This window comes from Sturnira hondurensis, unplaced genomic scaffold (assembly GCF_014824575.4).
Source record: "Sturnira hondurensis isolate 20B ecotype Veracruz unplaced genomic scaffold, ASM1482457v3 Scaffold0009733, whole genome shotgun sequence".
NCBI classification, from domain to species: Eukaryota; Metazoa; Chordata; class Mammalia; order Chiroptera; family Phyllostomidae; genus Sturnira; species Sturnira hondurensis.
Window position 1 is genome coordinate 1,002,966 of NW_028082364.1, and position 24,091 is coordinate 1,027,056.

General features: G+C 51.5%; 1 protein-coding gene across 2 annotated transcripts in view; it reads left to right on the forward strand.

Moving 5' to 3' along the window:
* DOCK2 (dedicator of cytokinesis 2) overlaps positions 1-24,091 on the forward strand; it is a 357,524-nt gene that overhangs the window by 124,214 nt on the left and 209,219 nt on the right. For both annotated transcript variants that reach the window (XM_037057743.1, XM_037057741.1), the window contains exon 26: positions 6,457-6,602. In XM_037057743.1, the coding sequence (XP_036913638.1) occupies positions 6,457-6,602 (146 nt within the window). The remainder of the gene's footprint in view (positions 1-6,456; positions 6,603-24,091) is intronic.

Genomic DNA, 24,091 nt, shown 5'->3' on the forward strand with positions numbered 1-24,091 from the left:
CGAGTGGACTAAAGACCAAATCACTGAGTTGACAAATGCTCATTATTGTTTAATTCTAGGACCGGTGTTTTTGTTTGTTTATTTTTTATTCCCCTGGAACTGTAACCCTTACTAAAAGACGTGGAAATAGCCAACTATTAAACACACCAACCAACCAGAGTCTTACATTTCTGCCTAAGTCTACCTTAAGGGAGCTAGCAAATTCCAAGCGTGGCTGCTTCAAGCTTGCAGAGCCCAGGGGTTTGGAATCGTCTGCACCTCTGAGCCTGTGAATGAAGGTGGAATCACGTCAGCACCGGAGTCAGACAGGCCTGTTTCAGACAGGCAAGATGCATATCTTGCCTCTTATGGTCACAGTAGTTCACCAGGTCACGCCGTGACCCTGGGCAAGCTCTTGGAGCTCCTGTTTCCTCATCTGTCAAGTGGGGACGATGCAATACACAGAACAGGTTTTAATACGGATTAAATAAGGCTCCCAAGGTGATGCCTGGAACCCAGCAGAAATTGGACCTATATGGCATCTCTCTCAATATCCCACTCTCTCTCTTCCTTTCACTTCCGATGGCTTTCTAGACAAATGGTTTTGGGCCTTTACTGAAAGTATATCTGTTGTAATGACTCCCACTAATGAGAAAACTAACGTACGTGAGAGACTGTGGAGTAGCTCAGAAAGGCTAAGAGGTGAAAGAGTTTCTGTTTAAGTGAAGATTAAAATTCACGGAGCCAGGCAACTGCGTGAGGAGACTGGGGCTGGGGTGAGAGGATTAAGGGACTCGGTATCGCAGGTACAGAGGAGAGGAGGCAGGCAGATTGATAAGCCCTGGAGGGCTGAGGGCGGTCGGGCTGTTGTAACAGGGGTGCTAACTGATTTGAATTCCAGTGTCATTGGATTGGAACCAAATGGGGACAAGGGCTGTAAGGCACAGTTCTTTGCAGTCAAAAAGCTACCGTGACTCCTTTCTCCTGTGGCGTGAATTTGAAGTGGGGTACGTTGCTCTGATGGGAGTCCTTTCTTCTAGACTCCCCGGATTGTCCAGTACAGAGGCCACTTGGTTCAGCCCCAAGGCCTCCCATTTGCCCTTCTGTCTGTGAGCCAGGGTGGTGGGGGGCCAGGAGCACGCCAACAGGCCGAGCGACACTCTGGAATGGCATCGGGCATGCGATCATTCTAAGCATCAGGGAACACATCAAGTTTGGGTTCATGGCTCAGTTGGGCGTATCTGCACCTTTATTTTCCTAAAAGCACTTTTTACAGAGCTGGACTGTGGTTTCACAAGAGCCCCAGCCAGGCAGAGGCAGTGGCGGCATGGTCAGGGAAGTGACCTCGGGAAGTGTGAAGGGGCCGCTCCCTGCAGGTGCGGGCGGCTGCCAGCTCACCAGTTTCGCCCTAAGGCCTCGGAAGGTGTGGTGGCAGACAGACCACCTGTGCAGCCACCCCGTTGTGAGAAAAATGTTGATGAGGGCCTTTCATTACTTGCTAGTTGAGGCCGTGAAATGATCTTCATGATGAGATCCTGATTGGATAAGCCTTAAAATGGATCTGTGGGTCTCTCACTCAAGTGCTCACGGTGCAGATGCGCACGCACGTCTCATCCAGCAGCAAGACGTGTCGGCGCTGCCCCCGACAGTATCCCAGATCTGTCCACTTCGTCTGTCTCTCCTGCTGCACACTGTTACAGGAGGGAGGCAGGGTAGCCTAGTAGATGCGAGAACGCGGACTCTGGAATCCCGTTTCCTGGGTTTAAATCCCCCGCTCCCCCTATCACGTACTAGCTGTGTGCTCATAGGTGAAATACTTCTTTACGCAGAGAATGCCCAGTTGAGAGTGGGGGCCTGATAAATACTATACCTCTTCTTTCCTCCTGTGAAAAACCTCCGTGGTGTTCCCTTGCTTCTCTTTCTAGGCATTCTTGCAACTCCTTATTAAACACACACACACACACACACACAGCACCCAAGTTTATCTCCACCCAGTAATCGAACGCCGCTGCACCATGGGCCACGGGGCCTGAGGAGACCTGGCCCTAGTCAAGCTCTCCCAAGTTCATCATCTCATGTCATGCTCCCCATTTCCTCTAATCTAGCCTCGCATCGTGCCCCATAATCCCTCTAGCCCGAGAGGCAGATTTCCACCCCAGGGCCTTTGCAAGTCATTTTCTCTGCTTGAAACGCTTGTCCCTGAGATCTCTGTGGGCACTTCTCTTCCCACCCTCAGCTCGAGTGTCTCCCCCTCAGGGAGGCCTTCTCCACTGCCCTTGTGGGGTGGCCTGCCCTGCCCACCCCAGACTGGGTCTCATGTGGCCCCATGAGGTATTTTTCTAGCAACTACCAGTGTTCACCATTGTAGCATCAGCTCTTAGGGGCCTGTCTCCTGGGGCCCCCGGTCACTTCTGTGCACAGCTCCAGGGAGGCTTTCCCTCCCAGCAGCACTGGCCTCGTGGGGCCGACCTGGACTGTGGGGTCAGCTTCGCCCCTGCCCCGAGAGCACCCACAGTTCCTGGGACTGCGCACGCCCAGGCTCTGAGTTGAACGGCCGCTTTGCTCCTATAGCCCACACTGCCGCCACCCACTGTCTCCCACCCTGCCGACCCCCCCTTGATGTGAGACTAGCCTGCTTTTGCCCCCCTGTCTGGACTTCTTCCCCTTTTTTTTCTTTTGAAATGCCTCCTCATAAGTCAGTCACCTTCACCAGGATGCCTTCCTAGAGCTTGCTTCTGCAGAATCCAACCCAAGACAATGAATATCTTCTTAAATCATGTCTGATACCCTGCTAGTATATAACGTCCACGAGAACAGTGCCTGTTACAGGAACTATTCATGGATATAAATATATCGTATATAGAGTATCAGAGCTTACAAATTATATTTATAATCAACGTGACATTTTTAGACATAAACATACATCTTCTTAAAGATTCCAGCACTTAACCCATCAATTCCGTTTACCTGCTGTCACCGTGCTTCTGAGTGGCAAATGCCAACTCTTTACAGGGCATTTGCTTACGGGTTCAGGACGACAGCGTGTTTCGTGTTCAGTGTGATGGACATACGGTGAAGCGACAGCCGGGCCTGAGGGGGTCTCTACAATGAAGTACCCACAGTGCGTCCCTCGTGAGGATTCCACCCCCTTGGAGAGACCCGAAGAGGGTGATGACCGTCGCTGAGCTCTGAAATCTCTGAACGGGCCGTGCTGTGTAGCCGGGGAGGCACACATTTTGGCTCTCAGGGTCATAGAAGTGAGGCTGCACATCACGGCGGGGCGCACGTGATGGTTCTGGGTATTGTGATCAGGCGTGTGTTCTGGCTGGCGAGGGCGTGAATCATGAAGAGTGTGTCGAGCAGGAATGCTGGCAGAGTTGTAAAAGGCTTGTAACCCGCTCTGGAACATGAACTTGGTGGATGGTTATTGATTGCTTGGTGAGGTGGAATCACTTTTCTTCCGACAAGCCAGTGGAAGGAGGGAGGTTGTGAGAAGGAACTCCTGTCCGTCCAACTGGTGCAGGGTCCGTGAAGGTCCTTCCGAGGGTCTAGCCGATCAGACCAAGTGGCCTCTGACCTCTGCAGACGCTCCCCAGGTCAAGTGGAAGCAGAGCAGCCGGGCAGAGCTGGGCTTGCTCTGCTCAATCTCGCCCAGGAGAGCTTGGGATTTCAATAGCGGGTATTCCCACCTTGTCCAAAGGCTGGGGGTGAGGGCGGGGTGATCCTTGATGGCCACGTGTTCCTCACCACCCCCAAGAGTGTAGCTGAGCTGAATTCACCTTTCAGTCGGTAGGAACTTGTCCAGAGCAGAATGGGCTTCACTTTCAAGCCTGTGAAAAATCGAATGGAATTGAAGAGTAGAGGAACCCATGCTGGTGACAGAGTGAGGGGCTGGCTGTGAGTGGAGGGAAATTTCCAGTACAGGCTGCCACAGGCAGGTCTAGAAAGGGGCTGAGCACACTGAAGGTGTGACTGTGTTTAGCCCTCCTCCCCAGGGGGAGAGAGGGGCTCCAGAATGTTCTCAGGTCCATTCGTTCTGCAGGTGCTACCAGGAGGAGCCTGGGCTTATAGATCAGCCAACGTTTCCCACTCGGGCATATGAGGTGCCCGTCTCATCTTCATGGACGTTATGAGTGGTTCGTTCGGGTCTCCTAACCCTGCCTCAGCCTCAGGGCAGTGGCTTTTCTGTATGGCTTCCCCTTGCATTGTCTGCAGAGGCCCCGCTGACCCTCCCAGGTCTGGGATGGGGTGCATTGCAGATGGCTTAGGGCTGGTACTGAACCAGTACCTCTCGGAAAACCGTGAGTGGTGGTGGAGCACCCCAGCTTCTGGAAATAATTGGAATTTAGAATGTGGAGCAATTGCACCTTTTGTTTTCAGCTTCGGGCCTTAGCTTTGTGTCTGGGGTGATGAAAGAATCTCACTCCTTGATCTGTTACAAAGACAATGACCACAGAGTGTGACCAATGGTAAGACAGACATACAGCGTTGGCACTCCAGGAGGGCAGAGCGGGGCCATGCAGGTGGGAGTCAGGAGTTCAGGGGTGTATTGTCCTGTGGGATGTGCATCTGGGTTAAGACCCAGACGGAAGGTGGGTGGGGTAAGAGCACTGAGGGGAGCTTGGCTGGGCAGCGCCAGGGAGGTGAAGCTGCAGGATTTCAAGGGCATGGTCATGAGGAATTTACCAAACTCACCCTCAGGGCGATAGGAAATGCCTGGCAAACTTCCAGGAGGGGGCTTCTGTGGGCATTCTACTCCTGGGGCTGGAAGCGGGGAGCTCAGTTTGGCGGACTTGTTGCAGAGGTGGAAGAGGCAGGCTTGGGGGCTGGGTGGCTAGGACCTTACGGTGCAGTGGGTACTGGGGAGAGAGCGAGGAGGAGTCGAGGCTGCCTGGTTGGCTGTGTGACTGGGGTGCCCTGTGCGGGGCTGGGGAGTCGCTGGTGTGCCCCTCTTTCAGAGCTGTGGCTGCACCTGTGGGTGTGGTCACGGGTGCGTGTTTAGCCTCACGCACCTCGAGGTGGTTTTCCAGAGTAGACAGAGGATCCCTGTGTTGTTCTCCCTGTGGGGCTGGTGCTGGAGAGGAGGTGGCGAGGTCACGAAATGGTTGCAAAACCATGTCACATTTCGAGGGAGCCAGGCACCTTATACCGTAGGACACAACTCTCTCCAAGACAGGAGAAACCGGAGCCGGAGCCGGAAGCGCTGCATTTTCCTCCCTGCAGTCACTCTGACAAAAGAAGACTCTTTTCCAGGGAAATAGAGAGTTGAGTAGCTCTGCGGGTTCCTAAGTGCCTGGTCTGAATTACAATTTGGGCTCCGCGCTGGATGGCAGATGTCCCAGCCTTTGTCAGGCATTGGGTCCTCAGGCTGGGTTTACAGGTCTCTAATACTCATTGTCTCTGCCCATTAGGATTGATCTAAGCCTCTGCAATATTTATCTTTTAAATCACTTGTGTTTGTTTGCTTGACAATCAAGCCACGGGTATAGCTGCTTCCTGAGGCTTTACAGACTAATATAATTTCACAGCTCCAATTACAAAGAAGAAAAATTATTTCATCTCAAAGGAGAGGAGCCAGACGTTTCTGAGAAATCATGGTTAACAAAAAGACAAGAGTACTTCCTGGAAAACAGGCCCCATTATTCATGGCTTCCTGAGCTGAATCTTGCTGGCTGTCACCAGCAAGAGGCTTGGTCTGGTCGGGGTGCTGGTTGTGCTAACCTGTAAAGCAGGTGACTTTCAGGTTGACGGACCACCGCTTCTGCTGAGGACTGGTCCGCAGCGCCCACAACCACAGTGGTTGGTGAACAACATAAACACACCTGCCGGCTTCCCACATAGCAAATGCATCCTCCCTCCTGTTACTGCCTCTGAACCTTTCCTGTATGGAACCACAGAACACTCGAAGGGGGTTGACAGTCATTCAGTTCACCCCTTCCTCTGAAACTTTCAGTGGTTCCTATCATCTCTATCCATAGGCACCTGCCTACTGCTTAGCCACTGTACGTCTAGGATGAGGATGGAGAGCTCACTACCAGACCTTTCCATGATAATTTACTAATTTAGCTCCCTTTTAAGTGACATTTGGAGCCTTGCGACTTCCCAAGGAGATCTTTATTAATGTCTACAGCCCCCAAACAGGCCTTTTCTCTGGGACTCATATCTTTGTCAAGGAATCTAACTGAGGTATCTCCACTAGAATACCAGCAGGATGAGCTTTTAAGGTTAAAACTCGAATCTCATCTTGGTTATTCCATAGCTCTGTTTTTTTTTTTTTTATGGCCAGTCCTCACAGGCTGGGGGAGGGACCAGAACTGTGAATGATGTTCTGTGGAAATCTTGACCTGACCTTTAATATTTCAGTTTTAAATATTCACGGAGTATCTGTTTCATGAGAAGTTAGTTATCTAAAAATCAGAAAGCAAAGAAAGTAAAAAACGCGGGAGCTCAAGTGCGTCTGAACCGCCTTCCTTCCAGAATGCCGGGACATCCTGCTTCCGGTCATCACCAAGGAGCTGAAGGAGCTGCTGGAGCAGGACGACCTGCCGCACCAGGCCCAGGAGAAGAAGCACTGCGTCGAGCTCCTCAACAGCATCTTGGAGGTGCTCAGCTGTCAGGATGCGGTGAGTCCCCGTGGTGATGCGCCAGAGATGTCCCGGACTCCGGGCTGGGCTGACTTGGTGGAGCCCTAAAATATCTGTGCTTACGAATAGCAATTGAAGTCTAAAGGTAGAAGTCAATGGCTTGCATGGTGGACTCACCCTTCCAGGACAGACCCCCACAGCTGGGAAAGATGGCTTGGGGACTGGAGTGGAGCATGGGGCTTCTCTCTTGTCACACAGCCCTTCTCATGGCGTAGGTAAGACACGTGTGACTTTGCAGATGACTCGTCCATCACTACAGTTTGGTTGGCAGGGGCAGGAGGGGGAGTTTCCCATCCCCACATGGCCAAGAAAAAAAAATAAGCCCTATGTTCTGCTTTCCTGGCTGACTTATTTTGGTTTTGTTCCTCCAATTATCTGCTGGGAGGTTGAAAATGGTCAATACTCATTGTGAATGAGCAGACTGCTCAGAAGTAATGGCCAGGAAGCATCTGCCCTCAGGTGGGCTGGGTTCAGAGGACAGGGCAGGAGCAAACCACCAGCAAGTCTTTTCCGAGTGTTTGTGCGAGCTCCCTCCCCAACCCCCACCCCGAGAGAATCCTCAGAGAGGGCTTTCTAGATGAACTGTCTCTGTGATTGCCTATAATTAGGAAACTGCTCATATCTAGTAGTCAGCTACTTCTTTGTTCATCTCTCTTCTGCGTCGGCCTTTCCATTCTTGCTATCCTAATGAATCTGATTCTTACCTCATTACTAGGAAAATACAGCGGCTTGCTTCATTCATTCATGCATTCATTCACTCACTCATTTGTACATTCGATGCATCAGGTATGTGCCACACACTGGGGACCCAAAAAAGCATGGTCTCTTTTCTCAAGAAAATCTTTACAAACGTGTAAGTAAGCACTTTCAATATACTAATGCATAATGACTAAAATCTAGTTGCATACCAGCAGCACTGAAACTACAAAGACTCTGGGAGTCTGCGTGTGTGTGAGAACATTTCTGTCAAGCAAGCCTTCACAAGGGAAGCGAAGCTGCAGCTGGCTGTTCCGGGGTAATAATTAATGATCGCAGATGCTACTTTACTTGCTGTTTTCTAGGCACTGAGCTAAATGCGATCCATGCCTTCTTTCTGCTCAGCCCAGTCAGTGCTGAGGATTATTATTCCCATTTTACAGATGAAACACCTGGGACTCAGAAGCATACCATTCAACTCCAGAGAATGAATAAATTGCATGGTCAAAATTCAAACCCAGCCCTGGCTGGTGTAGCTCAGTGGATTGAGCGCGGGCCTGCGAACCACACGGTCGCGGTTCAATTCCCAGTCAGGGCACATGCCTGGGTTGCAGGCCAGTTCCCAGCAGGGGACACACAAGAGGCAACCATACATTGATATTTCTCTCCTTCCCTTCCCCTCTAAAGATGAATAAATAAATAAAAATTCAAACCCAAGTTGGCAGGACTTCAAAGTGCGTGTAATCATAGGCATTAGAGGTACAGAAGCCTGGTCTTTTCCTTCTCATTTTTTCTCTATTCTAACCCTGTTTTTAGAGAGAGGGGGGTTTAACACCTGAAAGCTTCACTACTCAAGATTCGCTCTGTGATGACGTCATGACTATGGTGGTTTCAGACACACGTTCACAGTTGCCTGACTGGCTCTCAGATGCGTGCGGAGAGTTTGGCCTGGCTCTCACAGGGCGAGGACACGACGGTTGGCCCACCAATTTTCCAGAAACATTCTCCAGAATGTTGTCCCTTCCTGCTGAGAAGAATTTGCAGTGTTCCTTGCATCTCAGTAATACTCAGCTCCCTTCTCATGGGGGTAAAACTTGGATCCTCGCGACAATGCCCGCAGACCCCAGTTTGAGGAGTGCGCTTACAGTGGGTGAAGTGCCCATGTCCTGACATGGGTAGGGTGGCCCCAGCTCACAGCTCACTTGGTAAGCAGTGATGCCGAGACTCCGCTCATCCCGAAAGAATGCCCTCCTAGAGTTTCGTCCTGACAGGTTGTCACCGGTTTGCATGCTGGGTAACACCAGACACCGGTGAGAAGTGGCTGCTGTCTCCTGTGCTCTGGGTACCAGGGGCTTTCAAGCAGAGATGTGAGTGGGAGGCTGAGCTTCCCCAGGGGGACTGTGGGGTCTGGAGGTGAGGTGTGTGGGAGGTGTGGTGTCGCTCTTTGCTGCCTTCGAGGGCATTGTTTCTGTAATGACTTCGGGCTGTGGGGACTGTCCCGGCCCTTTCCCTAGGAGGAGCAAGTCAGCTGTCTTTGCTGGGTGAGTTATTAAATAGTGTTGTTACCACTGGGTTTGACACATGGTTCTCATGCTTTCGGAGCTTCACGTTTCAACTCTCTAGCTCTCGGATATGAAAATCTCTTCACTCCCCAAAGCTTTTTCTTTCATGGAGATTCATGCAGTAGTCATCGCCTCTTTGAGCTAAACTGAAAACCACGAGTCCCAAGAAGCTAATCCAAATGTCTTGCTCTAGTATATAGTGGCTGTGCACTCAGAGTGTGTCCACACTCTGGCTGCACATCTGCATCTCCCGCGTTGGCTCCAGCCCTAGCTGTTCTGATTTAATGGGCCTGGGCTTGGCGGGGGCGTCTCGGTGACAAGTTTACCAGGCAGCCGGGGCGGAGGACCGCAGCACCTCCAGTGCAGAAAAGGTCTGGCACTTGAGCATGAATCCGAGTGACTTGGAGGCGCTATTAAAACCGGTGTCTGGTCATTAAGCTTGAAGGATGGGGCCCGGTCGTTTATTTTTCTGACAAGTTCCCAGCTGATGCGGATGCTGCCGATTCAGGGACCAGACTCTTAAGAACCACTGCTCTCCTATGACCTCATTTTTTTCCCATCTTTGGTGTCCCCTGGAACCAGAAGAACGGTTGGGCTCATCTTCAGTCCTTCCCCCTCCTAATTGGAGGGCCCTTTCCAGTCTATAAAACCTGGCATCTTCCAGCACGGCATTTAATAAACCGTAACACGGCAGGATCTTCAGGCCCATTCATCTGTACTCACCAGTTCATTTTCGTGTGGCAGCGGGGACATGGCCCGTGCAAAGATCTGACTTCGAGAATCCGGCCTGTTGGACGTGTTGTTTGGCTTCTACGGGCACCAACTTCTCAAAATTGAACAGTAGGAAGAAAAACTAAAAAGGTTCCCAGGGTGAACGTCCTGGATTGTTTTTTCCTGATGGTGAGACTCCTCTCTGTAGATAACAGCCCAGCCGCCCAGCCGTTTGTTACCGGCTCTTTGTCGGGACCGAGAACCGCCCAGCCCCACATCCCAAGCCCTGGCTGTGTCTTCCTCCGGAACCATTGCCCAGGGGGGAACCACGTGGAAACTTCCCAATTGCAGTGCAGGATGCCAGGCTTCCTTCTGGGGCGCATTGTGTGTTTGGGGGATGGGAAAGAATGCTGGTCTCCAATAGGTTCCCATTGTTTCCTTAATTACACTCCAGCACCAGCAGGCTTGGCATAAGGAAGCTGTTGCCCTGTTGTTACCTTATTCATTGTAACCCTGGGTGGCACTGACTGGGGTCAGGAGGTGTCCCCCTTTGCCTGGGGGGTTTATATTTTTTTCACCATAGTATTAAATTTCCTCACCCTGCTAGCTGCAGTTGCTCTTAGCATATGAAAGGGACAGGCTCAGGTGAGGGATGAAAGGTCAGACCTCTGCCTCTCTGAATTCCTTTTCTTACCCACCCCCAACCCCACCCCCACAAGGAGGGTGTCAACGTGGGTTACTTAGACAAGGAGGTTTCACACTGGCTGCATTCTGTGCCTTGCTGTCCGCTGAGTCACTCATGGAGTTTAATTTTGTGCCAGAGCAGGAGGGAATTGGCTCTTCTCCCTGTAAAACAGGCTTTTATTTCTGTATGTCATCCGTCTGACGGAAAGGAGAGCCACTGCCTTGCCCCTGCTCACCAGTCACGCAGTGGGTGAGGATGACACGTGTTTCCGTGGGGAGACGGTGTCGGCTGCATCGTGCGTGTAGGGAAGGCACAGAACCCGCCCTTTAAAGGTCAGCTCAGGAGTCCACTGACCAGACCTGAGGGTTCGAGCGAGGCCCCCTCTTTTAGTCATGACCGGTTGGGGTTTCGATATTTGGACTCATTAGCTCAGATGCTGGTAGGGAAGGCTTTTGCTCATGCATTTTCTCTTGCTTAGAAGGTCCTTTCCAGTTCTTACTCTTTCTGTGCAAGTAAGATGCCTATCTTCCTTTTAGGTGCAGCTCAGATAGCACCTCCTTTCCGAAGTCTCCACTCCATGTCCTCTTCCTCTCCCCCTCCTCCCCCCAGGCAGGTTGAGGGACTCCCCTCGCTGTGTGTCGTTACAGTGTGTCCAGACTGATACTACAGCGCTGTCCTCTGCCAGGCTTTGTGTCCAGAAGCTCAGAGCGCGAGCCTCACTCCCGGCTTCTCTGCCTGGCCTCTCAGGAGTCCCACCGTCACTCCCCATCCTCCTGCTCCGATACCGCTCAGTCTCCCGCACGCACTGCACTCCCTCACTCACGGGCTGTGTACCTGCTGCTGGCACTGCCAGAAAGGGCCTTTCACCTCCACTCCGTGCGGAGCTGAATCCCACTCACATTCAGACGTCGGAGGAAAGCTCACTGTCCCCAGGCAGGCTCCTCTGACCCTCTCGGCTCTCCCCTCGTGGTCCCAGGAGCAGCGTAGGCCTGCTCTGGGTAGCACCTGCGTGTCATCCTCTGTGGCCTCATCTGCCTGTGGAAGCAGGAGTGCCCTGTGGGGGAATCAGCCACGCCTGCCCTGCTTCTCTGCCCCCACCACCCAGTGGCAGGCACACAAAGCTGTCTGTTGAAAGAATGAATGAGTGAGTGAATGAACATGACTTGCCCACATCAAACCCTGATTTCTCCCTTGGGTCTTCTGCTCTGAGTCTAAGAAGATAGGTCTGCTTTTTCCTCTTTTTGCCTCCCTTAGATATCCGGCGTAGGGGTTGAACTGGTCACACTCAGTTAATGGCATGTTCTCCTCATTGGGCTTGGCAAGGCCTCCCGTGTTTCCTCTCTCTGCATTTCTTACCTTTCATCCCCATCTCCCACTCCCTTTCTTCTGCCTCCCCACCCGCTGTGGGCGATTCATCAACATACTGGCGCATGCACTTTTTAATGCACAGAGACACACGCTCGCTCACTTGCACTCCCAGGCTTGGCCCTCCCTCGAAGAGGACCAGGCATCGGCTGCAGCGGCAGCACATCAGCGTTGTCAGCTCTGTTAGGGCCTGGTGGGTGGGGAGGGACTGCGGCCAGTGCAGGGAGTGGTCCGTCTGACCGGAGGGCGCCCTTGGTCCAGCACTGCCCCTGACCTGCCCCTGCGAAAGAAGCACCCTCCGCAGTGCTGTGCCTGGGCACCTCAGAAGTGCATCCCCAGTGGCCGCCCTGGGCTCCGTGCTCTCCCGGAATCGTCGGCAGCCTGCCTGGAGCAGGTGTGGAGGGCGGCTGATGCCTCCTCTTTGCGTTACTGTTTAATTCCCAGGAATCAATACCACTGAGCAAAAGCAGCAGGCTTTCTTCTCTCGGCTCCCCCGTATCTCAAATAAAAGGCAGGGAGACGAGGCTTGCTGAAATTCTTCATCTGCGGTGCATTCCAACCAGAGAGCAGCTAATTAATCCCCCAACTTGAGGTTGAAATAGATCAAACCCTCTGCCTTCTGCTATGTCCAAGACCATTTCCTTTATACCCCTCTCTCCTCCTTTGCTTTCGTGGCATTAAATGTGCCTTTGCTGGGCCAACAGAGTGACATTATGAGGTCACAGACAGTGACATCTAATACACATTTTCCCCAGCACTGTGCAGCCTGCAAAGTCTTTTCTCATAAATCATAGTGGTTTGTTTCTGGCCACTGCATGGCAGGTAGATCTGATTATCCCCATTATATGAGGGAGGAGCCTGAGCCTCAGAGAGCAGCTAGGAGACGCCTAACGTAGGTCAGAGCTGGTAAAAGGCAGAGTTGGGAGGGGGTCACCCCACCGCACTCCCGAGTCAGCGACCCCTGGTGCACCAGTAACTGCCACCTCTTCGCACTTGCACTGCCCCAGCATTGCTTCCCTGGTGGAAGGACAGGCACACGCTTTGGAGTCAGGGAGTCAGGCTGCTTAGCGCCTGTCACAGGCCCTGTGCTACAGGCCGGGCACGGGTGGTGAGGAGAGAAGGCATACTTCCTAGCGCCCCTTCTTCCTAGCTGGGGAGTCCTGGGGAGTCATACAGTCTCTCTGTACAATGGGGACGCTGTGTCCCCCGGTGGTCAGGGTTACAGGGAACAGGAACACCTGTGAAAACAGGCAGCCGCGCCCCCAGCAGATAATCCATACTCAGAACACGTGGCCTTCCTGCTTCCCTCACTCTCCTTCCTTCCCGTGCTCTGTCCACTGTTGCAGGCTGCTTCCCAAACATCCCTGTACCTCTTCTAGGAACAGGGAAGGGTCAGGTGGCCTCCTGGGAGAATGGCAAATGTGTCCTGAGCCTGGGAAGGGCTCTGACCTGCTTCTCACTGGAGGCCGCCCTCCTGCCGGCCTGGTGGCACCAGATGCTTTGGGGCGCGGCTGCCAGGCCGGCCCCTGCGGATATCTGGACCCCCTAGGTGTTCACAGAGGGCCTGCAGGAGGTGGTCACCCTGCAATTTCAGGGGCTCCTTTGGGGGTCCAGAGCTTCAGGGCTCGTGACAGTCACTGTAGGGGGTCGTATGCTGGAGCTGGTTCACACCAGCTCGTGAGAACCGAGTGTTAAATTTTAGGAATTTTGTGAGTTATTTGTTAAATAACTGCCATTGTTAAAAATTTATATAAATATCTATAATTAAATAAATGAAATTAAAATCAGAGGTAACAAATGGATACTCCAAAGGCCTCACTTTTTAATGGTCTTACTACACTTTATTCTCACATGGATTGTATTTTTTTGGTGGAAATACCTCTTTATGCTCTGTGACCACCCACCTCTCCAACTGTCTGTTCAGTGACGTCACATCAGCAGCTGGAAATCAATGACGTAGGGAGTCTTACCCACAGAACCGGCAAGCACTGTATATCCAGACTTTCAATTTTTTTCTTCCTCAAGAGCCAAGTGGTAAACATTTTCCAGCACATCACTGCCTGGGACTCAAAGGAATTACAAAGAATAAAAACCCAGAGGTCCAGGGAGCTGCCTCTGCACGTCTCCGCCCCGTCCTCCCCAGCAGCCCCTGCGTCTGCCGCTGTCCAAAGGTTCTCTCGGGATCGGGCGAGAGAGGACACTCCGGGGAGGCAGCAGTGTTTAAGGCCGACTCAACACCCCACCCAGAGCAGAGATGTGGAAATCTGTTCCGTTTGCTGTGACAGTTATTGGTGACCGTCTATGGCTTCGTTCCTAGCGGTGTTGAGGTTACTTGAGTACTTACACAGACCAGTGAGAACGAGAGCCCTGACTCCAGTCCAAGTCGGGGTGGGAAGGTGACCTGGGGGCCGTGGGTTTGCGGCCACTCGTCTGCACAGCTGTGGGAAAGGCTTTCTTCACAGGGAGCATGTTATCTTTCTGCCAGGTGGTTTTGTCCTTTTGGCCTTAAATGAATAGGGTTTAAAGATGTTTAAAAATTCATTTTGATTAGGCAAACACCACAGGAATCATTGTTACAAGGAAGAACCACTAATGGATACCAGGCTTGTTGGGAGAGAGTGTGATGAGAAATATATTTGCGTAGTCTCAAAGTATCTACCCAAAGTATCCACTTATCAGTGACAGAAGGAGAGATTGTGACTTGATGGCACAGAAACCCGACCTGCACCACCCGAACCACGTGACACGAGGGAGTGGCACGAACAAGGACACGTCAGCGTCGAGTGCCTCTTGATAGGACGTGCTGAGCAGCACACGATACCACTCCCGTGGGGAGTCGTGCGCAACCTGAGGCCCCATCACGTACTGGAGGGGGCTTAGGACCATGACGGCCAAGTTCAGTGTAGGATCCCAAGTTGCATCATGGACCAGGCACCTGGCTGCCTTAGAATAGGGTCTGCAGTTTGGTTCGTAGTATCGCACCCATGAATCCCCTGCTCTGGCCACTGTGCTCCAGTTAATGTTGACATTGAGGGAAGCTGGATGAAGGGGGATGGGAATTTTCTTGGCTACCTTTGCAACTTTAAAGCCTAACATTTCCAAATAAAAAACATTTCAGATTATTTCTGAGGTATGTCAGGGGGCATTGCCCACACACAGAGGATGCGTTTTGAGGATGGACAGTCCCTAGAGGATGCCTGTTTCAGCATGAAGGGATGAAGGGTTTTCCCTGCTCTTTCAGTGAAAACTACAAAATCTTTAGACAAATGACAAGGCTTGCTAGAGGATTCCGCAGTATGAACTGTTCCGACCTATCAGGAGGTGAACGTCACCCCTGCCACCTGAGCAGCTGGGCCATGACTTGGCCGAACCACTCACGTGCACTAGCCCAGGACCAAGGTCTGGGGACTGGGAATGTGAGGGAGCAGAAGGGCCTGTCTGGGCCACAGGGACCCCAAGCGCTGCAGCATGTTACTTGGGCTGTCCAATAGCCCTGACCGTGGTAATTTCTAGGCCAGCGTTTGGGGTTTGAACGCCACCTGCTCTTTGCTGGGCAGGCTTGGGAAGTGGGTGGTTTGGCATAACATCCCAGTCGGCCCTTGTCGGGTTATTTATTCTCAGGGAACCCACCTGGAAAATTAGGAGACAGCTGCTCTTGACAGGTGAGTAGAAGTCCCCCCGATGAAATGAATAATCCAACACGTTCTGTTCCATCGGCACCAACTAAAATACTTCTTGAGGTAATCTTTAATATTTGTTTATCTGCCGTGACCAACGTTTGAAGGAGCTTGTCTGCCGCCGAACCTGTGTTGGTCTCTGCACTCCCTTCTGCCCCGTACTCCACGCCCACCTTGGCCGCCTCCCGCTCCCAGGCCAGGCCGAGGGAGGCGGCACAGTGTACCAGGGCAACCAAAACTCTAGTCATCAAGAAAAATAATATTTCCATGCAGTATGGCTTAGATAGCCAATATTTTGATACTTGATCATGGGTTTTTACATTAATTTTTACTGTTAAAACTGTGGCGTTAAATTGATCTGTCCCGATCGTGAGTTTATGAGCCTCTTACATTTTTGCCCCCCTTCCCCCAGGCAAGTGCCCCAGTGTATCCCCTAAGTCTTTTGTGTGGCAGGGCCCTTTGTCAACACCGGCCACCCGCAGTCACAAGGCTGGGTCCTGGCGCATGAACGAGGAGCTCTCAGGAGTGGAGAAGGCACTGTGCTGTTCGCCCCACAAAAGGATGCTACAGACGGTTTCTGTCTGCGGGGAATCTGTGCATAAAAGCGCGAGTTGAAAGGAACAGCCATTTACACTGAACCTTCCCTGGGCCAGCCACTTGCTTTCCAAAAAGCTTTTCCTACATAATGTCTGAATTAAATCTTCCCTTCACAGTTGGGAGCTTGAGTTAAAAGCCTGCTCAGCAGCAGAAAAATATAGCCACGTTTGGTCCAGGTTACAGTTACTAAGGGAACTATAACTTTGATTTGCCCAACTGGTCTAGATGTAAACCCTGAAGTAAACCGTGCTAAGTGAGAAAGGAAAGGCTTTGTTTTTGAAAGGTGCCTTTGATCCGCAGCTCCGTCTGTAGTGGCCCCAGCTGTCCCCTCAATCTGGGGCAACAACCAGGGACTGCGGAAGAGAAGTCTCCAGAAAACTACCCAAGTTCCGGAGTAGACACTTTCTCGGGGAGATGTTTGAGAGCCGCCTTGGAGATGAACCGTTAACTTGGCAGGACGGGGTAGAAAGCGAGATGTCTCGTTTCCGCCCAGGTTCTCCAAGAGCACAAGGTGCTCCAGTTTTCCTTGACTCCGTTACGACGGCCGCTTCCTCCGCCCAACCTCAGCCTCGACTGAGCTGTCCTCTCCGATCGCGTGTCCTACCATTCTCAGTCCACGCGCTGTGTCCCGGGGAGACCATTCTCTCACCGCCCCACCCACCCTCTGTGACCTTTCCCCTTTCTTTTCCCCTTGCCTGTTTCCTCCGTCTGGACAGTGTTCACTCTGGCCTCTTCTGAGGGTCTCCAGTCAGTGACTCATAACCCTGATCTCGCCTTCTGATCTACTTTTTGTGACTCGCTAAATTATTCAATAAAGCCGCAGTCCTTCTACTTCCTGTTATTTTCTGGGTGACTGGAGTCACAGGTGTGTGGTGGCTTCCTCCCCTCTCTGAGCATCTGACCTGTGACTTCCGAGGGCCAAACCTTGCCTTCCCTGCGAGGCCTGACCCAGCTTTGCCCTCCGTTAAGAAAACATTCCAGATTCTTCTCGCCCCGTGTTGTCACTTTCCCAGCTGCGCCTGACAGCTTTTGACATTCTCATAGAATTGAGCACTTAGTTATCTGTGGTTTTATTTTTGTTCCATGTCGTAGAAGGCCTGCCTGGGATACGTTGAAACAGGACTAACACTTTCTTTTTTATCTTGTTATTTTTCTTTCTAAGGCAATGCTTTTCCATCTCACAAAACATGAACTGAGCACCTAGCATTTGTCAGGCCCCATTCTGGGCACCGTGGATGCAAAGGTGATCGAGACCAAATGCTCTTTCATTCAAAACTACCTCCGGGACCTTATTTCTCAATGTTCCCCAACTCTGGTGCTTGGCCTCAGTGGTCCATTCATTTTCCTGCTGTCCTATGCCTTTCTCCACAGCGAGCACTCCGCCCACTGCCCCCACGAACCACGCCCCTCCATCTGAATATGCAAATCCGAGCTGTCTCCTGAAGCCCGGGGTCAGCTCCCCTTCTCCCTCACCCACCCGGCCCATTCCACAGACCTGTGTCCACCACCGCCTCTTAGAATTTTTCACAGATGGCATCATTATTGGACGTGCTCTCATGTGGGGTCCTCTGTCTAGTTCACAGACTCCGCAAGGATGGGCCGGTCCAGTCTTCTGTTTCTCTCCCACTTGTACACGGCCTGGGCTTGGTGCCGGACTCTGAGCGGACACTCAGTAATTAATCTCTGTGGTTTGGTTGATCCCCTCAGCTTCTGTTACTCTACTTTCTCAAATACGTGCTGACACTCATTTGATTTCTTTGTACTCAGCAGACCCTGGTGAGAAAGGCAGGTCTGTTGCTGCCGCGTTAAATGGCACATCCTTTGAGCATTGGTGCCCTCTCCCCAGGTGGTTTCTGCATTGGCTTAGAAGTCAGCCTGCGTTTTCCCACAGAAGTAACACCAAGCAGCAGTGGCGGTCAGCCTGTGCGGGGGTGTTTCGCCCGCAGTGCCGCTGAACCCTGGGTCAGACGGTAGTTGGCCTCACTTCACGAATAGTTTACGAACATTGTGTTGGGGTGGCCATAAGGTCCATTCATTTTTTTCTTCTCTGTAAAGTAAAAGCCATTTTTTTTCATTTTCACCAGTAACTTTATTGATTAAGATATTTTGAGCATGTCGGCTATCTCCTGCTATTGGCTTCTAGTGGGTAGAGGCCAGAGGTGCTGCTATACACCTTCCAGTGCGTAAGGCAGCCCCGCAGCAAGGAATTATTTGGCCAGAATGTCAATAGTACCAAGAAACTTCACAAACCACTTTTGACACATTCGATCAGTCACAGCACCTTCTTCATACACTGCACAAATATTTTGGGGGGCATTTCAGTTGTGTTTTTACCTTTCTTAAAATAATAAGGCATAATACACCGAAAATGTTGCGCATCTTCTTCCACCTCAACGTTAAAATGGCTGCACAAATATTCGCCAGTTTTGATGCTATATTTTAGTGCATGTTGATATGACAGCTGTCACAATACAATCTAACAAAATGGTTTCAAATGAAGTTGAAGACGACTAAGCACTACTAGAGGCGTCGTGTGGAAAAAATGTAAGCAACTTCTAGGCCAACCCAGTAAGCTCTTCACCTTATTTGACAACCATCATAACCTCGCTCACCCTCAAATGATCTCTTTTCTCATTGGACAACAAGCCGCATGAATGCAAAGGACTACGTCTGTCTCGTTCACTGCCGTCCTAACACGGCACCTTGTACAAATCGGGCAGCCAGAAAGTATCTCTTGACTTTCGTTGAGTTAAATGGAAAGATTGTGAACTTTGAAGACACACAGACGTGGATTCAAATTCCACCTTCCTTGCTAGTTAACTGTGTGACCTCGGGGAAGTTACGTGGCCTCTCTGAGCCTCAGCTTACCTCCCCATAATAATCTTGTTAGACTGCTAGGTTGACACGTACTATGTTTCTTCTTTCCTCCCCTCTTGCCCCGGTGCAATCCCATAACAAGCATTTGATGGATGAATAATGTCTGCTTTCCTCGCAGCATCGGTTGAGGTGGTGATAGGGAAGGTGGTATTTGATATGAGAGCCTTGTAGCAGCTGTAGAGAACATGTGAGTTCTATTTCCAGCTCTCGTTCTGACAGTCGGAGTAATCTGAGGCAGGTCACTCAGACATATCTGTGCAAGAGGAATGATGGATGTCAGTTATCTTCAAGCTTTTTAAAATTTTTTTTACCTGTCACTCACTTCAGGTGAGTGACTATTAACTCTCAGTGTTCGAGGCGGTGGGGGGCGGAGTGGAGCCCAGAGGTTGAATTTATTTGAATCCAGTTTTGCGTTTTATCTTAATTACTCGTGCATACTTTATATTCTAATTCACGACAGATCCAGGTTTAAAAATATTACTGTTACTTGTGAGCCACACGTCGATGAATACCTGCTGTGAGTCAAACGCCGTGTAATGCACCTTATATTCAGAAGTCAGCTAGTTTTTACCATAATCCAGGGAGCAAATTGTTTTCATGCTCCCGTTACTTGCAAACAAGCTGAGGCTTACAGGAGTGAAAATGAATAGGTGTCAGCTACACAGCAGATGGGTGGTGGAGCCAGAATTCAGTCCGTCTGAATCCAACCCTTTCTCTGACACCTCCTCAAAGGAGACGTGAAAACAGAGACTCCCCCTTAGCCATCAAGGATGTAAATAAAATAAAATGCATACCCCATGTGAAGGGGTGGGGAGCGGAGCTGCCTGCTGCCGGGGTGCAGCGGGGGTGGGGAGGTGCGTGCATAAGGACTTGAGGGAATCACAGATACGCGACAAGTTCAGCATGTCTCAGGGTTGGGCCTCTGGGTCTATGTTGTCATTTTTGTTTCTGGTAGTGTTTGTGCAGCCAGTAATGAGTGTTTTTAAAGAATGCTCTACTCAATTTAGAGGTATGATCTAGATGGAGAAAGACACAGCTGATTTTATTAGACATCATATGCTTGCATCTTTGTGAGGGATCAGAAATGTAAAAACGAAGACAATGCTAGTGTTGTTTTTGATGTCCCCCTCTGGCGTGACAGTCACTGCTGTGGCTGTGGCAGGTAACAAAGGACAGGGAGGTCTCCTGGAACCTCCTGGAGCAGCGCCGGAAATGTGACAGAGTCCAAAAGCAACGACTGGGCCAGGTGGAGCGCGTTCTTTCTGTGGGGGGAGCCAGTCTTCGAGGAACGGAAAGGGTGATGCTTTTACATGGGGGCCAAACGGCGCGAGTCAGGGGCAGTTGTAATCTTCCAGAATACCACCCCCCCTTTGTCTTCTTGAAACCTGTTCTGGAAAACAAGCGACAACACAGCAGCCTCTTGGCTGTGGGGTGAAAAAGGACAGGAGGTGGCGGTGCCTGCGTGCAGAGGGTGGGAAGATTTCACCGGCGTCTCTGCGTTTGGAGAGCAGATGACTTAGCACATCTTTCACTTCGCATGGGAATCTGCGTTGATTAAGACGTAAATGGAGGCTCTACCCCTCACCCCTTCATCGTCTGCCTCGCCGTCCACCCATCCGCAGGCACATCCATCACGTCCACGTGCTGAGCACTTACTCTGTGTCAGGCAGATGCCACCTTCAGATATTCCGCATTGAAAGACACGGCTCCCTACTTCCAAAGAGTCTCAGTAAAATTGTGCGGAAACTCCCGAAGAAGCAGCGCCCACCCTGCCTGAGATGGGGTGTGGGTTTCCAGCGATTGAGTCTGGAAAGGCCTCCAGACGGTAACAGCTGAGCTGTTTTCTGACCTCTGGGCCGGAGATGGGCAGGTGGCAGCAGGGGGCGGGGTGTAGGGAAGGGCCCCTCAGACAAAGGTAAACACCCGCCTCCAACGGCATTCTGGCTGATTTCTGCGGGAAGGACCAGCTGACCAGGCCTGGGAGAGAAAAGCCCCCCCAGACCCAAGGCACCAGACTCCCTCCACGAGCTGACTGCAGTCCAAGGTCGGGTGGGTGTGGGGGGTTCTGCTTCCTGGAGACGTCGCGATGGTGGGAAGATTCTCCTTGGAATTCTAGGGAGCAGGTGGGACTCCAAGACTCAGTGTGAGCAGGGCGAGGCTGGCACAGGCGGAGGGAAAGGGGCTGGTAGGAGGGATGTACAAGGCTGAGTCAGGTGTCATTAGGCTGTAGTCTTATTAGAGAAAAGCACTCTTATTAGAAGCCCTACTTCCTCTAGCAAAGGGCAGGGCAGGTGGGCATTTCTCACAGTTAATTCTCCCAGTTCCTTTCTCAGGCCATCTTGCCAGATCCTCCTGAGTTGGGTTCTTCGTCTCTTTCCTGAGTTTCTCGGAGCGCTGGGGTAGCAGTGTGGCCCTTCCCTTACTGCGGGTTCTTCCCTGGTCTCCATCGCCAGCGCACTGACCCCTGCAAGGCAGCGCCTGTGCTTGCTTTGTCCCTGAGTCCCAGCACTCAGGACAGAACATAACACATCACGGATACTCTCCCTAGGCCGCATGTCGGAATTACGTGGAGCACATTTTACAAAGAGCAGTGCCTGGGCCTCAGCACCAGAGGTTTAGTCTGGGGTGGGACCCAGGCATGGGCCTATTTACATACTTAATGCCGTCCCTAGGTTATTCTAAAAACGCGGTGTGGTTATGGACCACTGAGGTTTGAACCACGGCTAGGAGACGCGGAGGATGTTTCCAGGCATGCTGCTTTGCGATGGACACTGGCCTGGTCGTCTCTTTTTCAGTCGGGCAGGGGTTTGGGGAGGAGCAGCAACCCAGTGGCTGGTGTTCAGGCAGCTTCCCAAGGCTCCAAATTCGCCCTGACCAAGGCACAAAGGCAGCAAGAGACGGCTCCCAGACGCTGTGCACCCACTTCCAAGAAATTCAGTGCATGTCTAGGCATAAACACGCAGGTGTGGTTCAAGGTGCCCTGGCTGCAGGACAGTGACCAGTTTGTCCAGGTTCTCACTGGCTGAGACTGTAAAGGGGCTGAGCCTTCGGGGGAAGGACTCCCTGTCTGCAGCTCATCGGGGAAGGGCCAGAGCCATGGTTCCAAGTGCGGGCCATATTCTTTTCTTCTGGAAAACGCACCTGAAACCATATGTCAAATTGGACAATTTGGAATAAATCAGAAAAATAAACCAGCTCTCTCTGTCCCAAGTTTATTCCTGATATATAGGTCAGGCGGGGGGGGGGGGGGGGAGGAGGGAGCCCACCACCTAAACTTTCCAAAAAAGAGGGGGGTTGGGGTGGATAGTAGACACGTGATAGGACTTTTAAAATAGGCTGAAGTCATCATTGCAGTGAGGGACGGTGGAGAAGATCACAGGTGCTTCATCAACCTTAAGGCAGAGAAAGGCACAGTGTGAGGAGGGCTGGTGGGGAGAGAGGAGCAGAGGGAGGGGAGAGAGTCTGTACTTTGCAAGACGAGGAGAAATGCTCCTGTTCCGGGGGACAGTGCTTTCGTCAGCACGTGGAGAGGGACACAGACTCTCTGTGGCGCTCTCTCTGCGGAGCCGGGTTTGCGGGAAGGGTTTAATCACACCCCATCTGGAGTGGGGGAGCGGCGCGGGTGTCCCGGTGACTGTGAGCAGAGATCAGAGGCTGCACACTCACCCCTCAGACTTATTGCTCTTTTCTGGCCAGTCACTTGCATTTAAGATCGGCCTGCCTACTTCCTCCCTCCCTTCCCAGCAAAGGAAGAGAGGTGTGAGGGTCATGTCTGAGAGCCTCTGGTCGGTGGTGATTTTTCTCGAGTTTTGGGTATAATTTATGCCTAAGCAGACGTATTGGTGAGGGAGCAGGCTCTGTGTTCTGGCAGAGACGAAAGATCATGGAATGCTTCCTGAGACCTGTCTCTGAACTTCGATTTGTACCTGGCCGACTTGGAAGGAATTTGAGGGGAAGAGCCCATTAAAAAAAGGACAGTAGAGCTGTGACATTGGGGGACCCTGGTGGGGAGACCGGGTCAGTCTTCACTCCGTGGTCTGTGTGATGTGCGTGTTCTTATTCCAGAGGATGGATGCATTCTCAGTGGTATTTCCACTGTTGGAAGGAGGGCAGAAGATTGTGGATTTTCCCTGCTGCTTCCCCTCTCTAAGAACCCCTCAGTCATTTGTGTCGGGTCAAGCTGTGTGGTCAGAACCACCGAGAACATCTAGGCCCAGAAATTTCCAGATTCTCCGTTCCAATTCCAGCCCCAAGGAATTAACCTGAAGTCAAAGAATGCCATTCTCTCCACGAAGCTTCAAATATCAGCAATCAGTCAGAGGTGCGTGCGGGAGGTGGTTCGGGGTGGCGCGGGGCCGTGCTGATCCTTGTTGGCGGCACCTTCCCTGCCTGTGGCTGGAGCCGCCCTGGGACTGGGTTCAAGGCTGCTGGTAATATGGAGGCGCCAAGACAAGGAAACAGGGGAGAGGCCAGCCCAGCAGTGGGACTGAGGGGAGATGACTGAAGGTCATCGGGAAGCTGGGCATGGGGGGCGTCGAATGGCTTTCTGGACAAATAGTAGGAAAGGTTTTGCCACTGAGGAGTTTTTTCCGCCATTTCTCCTGTGCCCGTGGCTGTGTGTTTTGAAATGTATGGTTTCCCAGACGAGCAGCCTGTATTAAACGTTAGGCAATTTGTTCACACATTTAAAAGAGTAGTAATGCATACACACCATTTATAATTTTCTGACCAGCAGAGTTAGGTGGGGGCTTCCCTGTCTTATTTCCATTCAAACAGGGAGTCTTGACGTTGTAATTAGCCAACGTGGTGACTACAAAGAGGAGCATCCAATTTCCATTAAGCGTTTTGAAATATTACAAATCGTGCGTAGGGCCCCACGTCTGCAGTGGGCACCTTAAGGGGGCCCGTGGCCGCTGGGCCATTCAGACATTTGTCCTGCTTGTTCCATTTGGGTATTGCAAGCAACACAAAATTGCCATGAATAGCTGTACACACACACTGCATGAACCCTGCGACCAAGAAGACCTGGGTTCAAACCCAGATCCATAACCTGTGGTCCTGGGACTTCAGACAAGTTGGGTAAACCTCGGAGTTCCTCGTTTGTAGTATGGGGAGAAGCAGCGTGGTACATGGCTGGGATTTTTCTGTGAGTTAAACGGGATGGTGCACGTAAAGCACTTAGTGTAGCATCTGTCATGTATTAAGTGATTAAAACTGTTGAATGGTAATCATAATTAGAACGGCTAATATGGGACAATAGGTGTTCCCACATTTTCCCAAGATGCATCGGATAATAAA